The sequence below is a fragment of the Schistocerca americana genome, chromosome 1, assembly GCF_021461395.2.
Source record: "Schistocerca americana isolate TAMUIC-IGC-003095 chromosome 1, iqSchAmer2.1, whole genome shotgun sequence".
NCBI lineage: Eukaryota > Metazoa > Arthropoda > Insecta > Orthoptera > Acrididae > Schistocerca > Schistocerca americana.
Genome location: NC_060119.1, coordinates 472,835,942 through 472,842,967, shown reverse-complemented (window position 1 = coordinate 472,842,967; position 7,026 = coordinate 472,835,942). Strand labels below are relative to the sequence as shown.

Genomic DNA, 7,026 nt, shown 5'->3' with positions numbered 1-7,026 from the left:
GAGAGTCCCTATGCCAGGTATTCCCTGCCGTTCAAAGCCACAGAAGGATTTGTTATCATTTGACTATGCACTCAACATGCAGTGACTGGAATCTGTCAAAGCCATCAAGTACATAGGAGTTTGAGCCCAGAGCAATTTCAGGTGGAGTGAGGACATCAATCTATCTGCATTGGGTGCTCAAAGGATAAGTTATGCTGGAAACAGGTTGCTTGCAAGGTCCTTTCCCAATTAGTTGTTTAGTATTTTTCCCATCAGTCTTAGCCCATACTGAGCTGGATTAATGTGGCAGGAGATGGAAGATGGGTTGGGGAGAGAGAGAGAGGAGGAGGAGGAGGAGGAGGAGGAAGAAGAAGAAGAAGAAGAAGAAGAGCTGCAGGATACATCATGGGTATTTACTCAGTGTTAAGTGTGCTGCAAATGCTCAACAAACTGCAGTGGGATGTGCTATAATAGAAACAATGTCAACCACAGACTACCTTATTCGCAAAATTTTGAGATCCCACTGGACAGAGCACTTTCTGCTATTAAAAAGGAAAAGCTACTGTTTCCACACTCTGTCATTTACAAGTTTTGATGAAAGATGAACGATCATTCTTTGTTCTCTCAGGCCAAGTGGCATACCACCAGACAATGGCCTGGCAGCTCAAAATGCTCATAGTTTTTAAAATAAGAAGTGCAACTGGTACACGTATTTTATTCAACCAATACTACAGTGGCAGAAGCTGCATCACAATGCTCCATACACACAACAAGAAATTATTCAAAATTATGCTGAATTCATATATTTGAGGAGTTTGGTCTATAGGGATACGTGGAGAGAAAATTAATCTAGGCCATAGTTTTACATAGTGGGAGCTAAGTGGAATATTCTATTTGGTGGTAATGACTGCAGCGAGTGCCTATCTAAAATGAATCAAGACTAACTGGTACAAGAACAGTATGGGCAGATCAAAATTACTTTATTGTATTTTTTTCCACTTCAGTTCAGATACTCTTTTCTTTTACTATCCTATCATCGCATAAGCTCTTCTACATACTTTGAGAGACTGGCACTCTTGGAAGAAAATCTATTGTAGAGGAACTGCTTAGCCATAGCCTAGTTGTTTCCAGAATGACTCTCTCACTCTGCAGTGCAGTGCAGTGCGCATTGTTATGAAACTTCCTGACATTAAATCTACATATCAGACCAGGACTCAACCTTTCAACTGCCTTATGTGGGCAATATTCTTTTCTCAATCATTTAGTTTAAGAGTACTGCCTATGTTGAGTCCTGATTGAGTGCACAGTTTTAATAAAGTTTCTAGTGTGTATTTGCTGATACCGAGAGAATGAAGTGAAAAGTGCTACACGGGTTAGCAAGAAAGTAAATACTGGAAACCAGAAAGAACTTCTGAAGCACTAAATGTTTTGTATCAGTTTCATGTATTTTTAAAACTTATTCTTAGACTTACCTTTACTTACTTTAATATATTATGACCACTGATATCTGTGAACCTGTTTATGAGAATTTTGATCCCAGTGTAATAGAAGAGTTCCATCAAATCTTTTTAACTACTTTATCACTACTTCTGTACCATCACCGCCGCCGCTGCCAACACCACCACCACCACCACCACCACCACCACCACCACTCGCAATAGTCTTTGCTTATAAATATTCCTTCAAGCTTGGCACTGTATCAACTCTCTGAAACAGCATTTTGCACTGTAGATGTCAGCACAGGAAGTTTTCCCTCAAGACAAAAACTCTATGAAAAGTAATTCTTTTCTGCCCGAAAGAAAAGATGAAGCTTGTCATGATCATACTTCTTACAGAATTTGTGAATATTCTTCTGTCTGAAGAAGGCGCGCACACAAATTTAACAGGCTGTTATTTATTCTTAGATGCAATATGAAAGCTTCACTGAACTACAGAAGAATGTACAAAACAATTTTGTCACTCTTTACTCCATGGTGATTTTCACTGCTGGTGTGATTTTGAATTAAAATTGCTGCACTAGGTGTCTAACATATTAATGACCTCACACAGATCACATACGATACAGCAGTGTGAGTCACTAAAATAACTTTTTCTTCTGGGCATGTGGAGTACAAAAGGAAATGAGATCAAGTTTTAATATTCTAGTGCAACAAGCTCATAAGAGATGGAGCAGATGACTGGACTGACATGGATGGCGGAAGAAAATCTGTATCGTTCTTTTCAAGGGGATCATCTTGGCATGCATGGAGAACATATTAAGACCAAATAACATGTAATACCAACAAGATTTTCTTGTGAACAGGAACCATAATGTTCATAATGAAGAGGTTTTCAGTGTTTGCACTTATCTACACCAGTTATTTATGATTCCCAAGAGCATGAGAGAAATTTAAGCAGATATATTTTTCTGTCCATGCCCTTTTGTCCAGGTATCATGGAGAAAGAGTGAATTCATTCCAGATCATAAAACAAGAATTGCATTGTCACTTGTTCTGCACCTACTTTTGTAGGTGTTTAAGATTTCATTCCCAATTTTTCTTTTAGAGTTAAGTTAGCAGCTGAGGATACGATCACCACCTTCTCATAGCATCTACATCATAATGTAATGAGCAGCTCCTCAGCAGTAACATTTGTACTCTTTGCTGGCAGTCTGTATTAGATTTAAGCTTTTCTGGAAGTGGATGCTGGTAGGGTTTGGCAATGGCATCAGTTGCTTCGGACTAGTTTCTTTGCTACAAAACTTATTTTTAGAGCACCAATTGACACTGCTTACTTCCACTACTTCACCATATTCTATTCCCTTGGTCTCTCTCTCTCTCTCTCTCTCTCTCTCTCTCTCTCTCTCTATCCATCTTTTTTTTTTTTTAAAAAAAAAAGAGAAAAATATAAAAGTATTCCACAACAAAGAATTAAGTGAGAGTTTATATGCGACAGCAGTGTTACTGGTTAGGAATGGGCTAGTCTTTTATGATCTTAACACGCTGAGCCAATAAAGTGATAGTATCTAACAAAAATAATCCAACATGGGCTGAGAGTGAAATGGACAATGATTTTTCATTGATGTTAATGATGCAAAATATCTGACAGCTAAACATCCACAAACGAGAAACATTTTTATAGAATAAAAATCCGCTTCAGTTGCTAGTAAATTTTTGCAGGCCCACCGTCTTCCTAGAGTCTCTCTCAGAGATTGGAATCTTTGTTCGTAACATGTATCAACATGGTAACTTACTCAATTTTATAGAGTACCTATGCTGTTTGTTCATTTTATTTTTGTATTTACTTAAGTTGTTGTTTTTCTGCAAACACTTTTCAGGCACAAGTAACTACTGTGCCCATATTAATATACAGGTTGTTTCATTGTCCTAAACTACTGAATCCCTTATCTCCTTTTGTGTCACAGGAAATCACAGGAGGCAAATAAACTTATAAATATTTATATTTGCACACACTCAAACATACAGTTGAAACATTTCATTCACCAGGGTGAGATTCTAACACAAAGTTCAGCACCTACACACAGAATTTAGCTTGTCAACAAAAATCAGCCACATAAAATATTCATTATTTTCTTTCATAAAAAAATTTGAAACTTCATCATGGTGATTTTGGTTCTCATAAATATTAACCAATAAATAATCAAATAAATATTCCAGTGCAATACTAAATCATTCAAAGTCCATAATATGCACACAAATTTCATACCCAGTCTTTACACCTTTAAAAATACATAATTGCATTGTTTCACACATTCACTGTTGTAAGATAATCAAGAACATTTACTATTCTTTTCTCTCGCTATACATCACAATATAACACATTATCTCAAAAGTTACTAACAAGCAGGAACACACACTCCAGTATGGAGTATTATTCTTCCCGTTTATTAGCATCGTCTTGCTCCTCCTTTGTCAGTTAAAAGGCACCTGATCACATTTAGGCAATTGTTTGTCCATTACTGTTTATCTTTGAGTGCTCTCTGTTCAAGTTTATCAGCAGCCAGATATGTCTTTCTTGACATTCTTGCGATGCCAGCGTTGTTCAATAGGATCAAAGCCTCTTTCCACAGCACCATATACTGCCCATTCAGGAGTTGGATGCATATAGTCCTGAAACATTTTTTTTTTTCAACAACACCAGTAGCTGATCAGATAAGACATAAAAGGCAAATCCATCTGAAAATTGTTTATGAAAAGAACAATCTCACTAGCTCAAATCTTGTCACACCTTGTACGACAGCATTAAAATGGTCAAGTGTCCTAAAATTTTCAATGAAAACACAAAATAAGAGGAAAACTACAATAGATTCACAGGAAGATGTGGCTGCTGACTAATAACTTATATTAAACACGCATGAACAAGCCACCCTGGTAACAGAAAAACCCACCCAAAAACTTTAGGGAACACGACACTGCACAAAATGTTAAAGGACATACCACACGTGTCACTAACAGTTATAATAGAGGATAATTTGACAAAATGAACAGCTGCCCTTTCGTCTGAATAAAAAATACAGTCTACTAAAACACGGTGAACTGTGATCTGCATACCACATGCAGCAGACACTGGAGGGGCCTCTTGCTGAAGTAAAAATCCATGTGTTAAAGGGCTGTGTCCTATGCAAATATGAGTGAGAAGAATCACATCCCACCTCTGTGGGTGGAAGGAGGTACACCATAGCCGCGTTATGGACTTAACTAGATGCAGCTTACTGTCTGTAATTTCCAGCCACTCTGCTGTCTGTAGATGTGAAACACTGTACCTCAATAGTGAGATGATAGCATTCATTGGGATGTAACACCGAACTAACTGAAGAACATGACATGCCTCCTTGGCTGCTAGATCCGTCATTTCATTCCCCATAATTCCCATGTGGCTTGGCACCATCAGAAAGATACAGCCTGCCCCCCCCCCCCCCCACCCCCCACCCCCACCCCACCTTTGTGTGTGAATATAAGAAACATTACACTAAAATTTCCCCACATTCATTAAGAATTCTCAAGAATTCAATTGTTGAAATATGCAACATATAAATACACTCACCAATGCAGTAAAGTTTGCTGTTCCATTTGATTCATAAAAGACATTTACCAACTGATGAAATTTTTCATAGTCTATCCAAGTGTGCCAAGTACCATTCACTTTGAACTGAAACAATAGAAATGTTTAATGATCACATTAACGACCTAAATCTCATCTGTGTAGTAGTAGTAGTAGTAGTAGTAGTAGTAGTAACAACCGTAATAAAAAATGTTATTCTCATAATTGTAGTAGCAATTGCCCTTACCTTTGTATGTGCGATGAGAACACAATTTGAATGTTCATGTTCAGCTGCGATTTCATAGTCTTTAAGGCGGTCAGCAAGTTTTTGTACAAAATTCACAACTTCTTCATGCCAAGGAACATTTTCCATTGTAAGATTACTTGCTTTTGAAGTACCACAGTAAGTTACACCCTGCAAATAAAAATAATAATAATAATGATGATCATTATTCTGCATTTCCACATGTAAAAATTAGAATCAAATACTATGTCAGCAGAAGTACACTTGCTGTATACAAAACTTCCGCTGTGGTTATTCAATGAAAAAGAAAAAAGTGAAGCACAACCTAACAGTGCACTTAAAAATTTTATTACACATACTGTCAACCACAACCAATGAAATAGGTGATCTTGATTTAGCACTGCGGGTCAAATGATTAAAAACACAATGTCTTATGCATTGTCTGCTTACAATTACTTAGGACTACAAACAAGTCCAAAAACTGGTGTAAGAAAGAATACCAAGATATTTTCATAGACTGTGCCACAAATGAATAAAATGGGAGCAGTAACTACAAGAAGAAAACTACTACTGCTACTACTACTACTACTACTACTACTACTATTCTATAAACCATTCAATATGAAAATTACGTGCATGTAGTACAAAAAGGGCATTAAAACAAATGAAAACATGGCAGTCACCAAGTTCCACGTTAGGAGTGTTCCAAATTTGTCATGTAACAACCACAAGCTGTAGAGAGATAATAAACTTAAGAGTATAGCAAGTAACTAACTTTGATTCAGACCACTATCTTGACAAGAATTAAAATGAAACTTATTTTCAATAATACTATTAACAGGAAACCATTCAAAATACCAAAGCAGAGGATAAAACAACTGAATGTAAATCAGGGAATAATATACGACAACCAGTATATGACCATCAGGAAGTAACAGATAAAGATTAGAAAGAACTGGATGCACAACCTGGCACAAAATGCCTCAAAGAATCCAAGCAGCAGCAAATCAGATTCTTTCTTGACAAAAAGAAAAGGCACCTATGGTGGAATGATTAATGTGAAGATGCTTTATGGGAAGTTAAACATGGAAGAAGTTGAACTCTATTAGAGCAAACTTCTAAGAATTCAAGACTCAAAGGAAAAGACCAGACAAAACCTTCATAAATGCTGAGAGAAATTTCAAAGAACATTACTGCAGGAAAATGAACAGAACAACGACATTAACCCTTTGACTACTGGGGACATGTAAACTTGTCGTGCCTCGCCGTTCCCTTGGCGCGCCTGACGTGTATACACGCGGCATTGGGTCTTCCATACAGTGCTAAGGACGTGTTTATGCGTCCCACACCACCAGCCTTCCCACCGTTAGGGACAAGTTTAGGTGCGCTGAGTCACAGCTACCTGAGCGCTACAGACATGTATAAACACACAGCTGTCTTTCTGTTTGTTGCTGTGTTCCCTCTCTGCAGAATTCTACTTAGATTACTGTATTTTTGTCAGTTTTCTTGTTTTTTATGTGAGAAATGTCATGTCACCATGGTTGAACAGATAAAGAAATCCTGGATATGCTCACTAAGAGCGACAGTGAGTGTGAATTATCTGACGTTGCTAACAGTGACGAGTATTCAACAGAATCTCGAAGCTGTAGTCCTCAGCCCTTTACATCAGAGGGGAGAGCAAAAATTACAATCAGCAGCTCCTATGAATCCGAGGATCAGAAAGTGAGAAAAAAAACACGGTTCAGAAAAGAGCATGCTTAAGT

At 37.5% G+C, this 7,026-nt stretch overlaps 1 protein-coding gene across 2 annotated transcripts in view; it reads right to left on the bottom strand.

Moving 5' to 3' along the window:
* Window positions 1–3,400: 3,400 nt before the first annotated feature.
* LOC124623937 (S-adenosyl-L-methionine-dependent tRNA 4-demethylwyosine synthase TYW1-like) overlaps window positions 3,401–7,026 on the bottom strand; it is a 91,480-nt gene continuing 87,854 nt past the window's right edge. For both annotated transcript variants that reach the window (XM_047149075.1, XM_047149076.1), the window contains exons 10-12: window positions 5,267–5,434; window positions 5,023–5,127; window positions 3,401–4,088 (exon numbers count right to left, since the gene is read on the bottom strand). In XM_047149075.1, coding sequence (XP_047005031.1) covers window positions 3,972–4,088; window positions 5,023–5,127; window positions 5,267–5,434 — 390 coding nt within the window. In that variant the 3' untranslated portion in view covers window positions 3,401–3,971. The remainder of the gene's footprint in view (window positions 4,089–5,022; window positions 5,128–5,266; window positions 5,435–7,026) is intronic.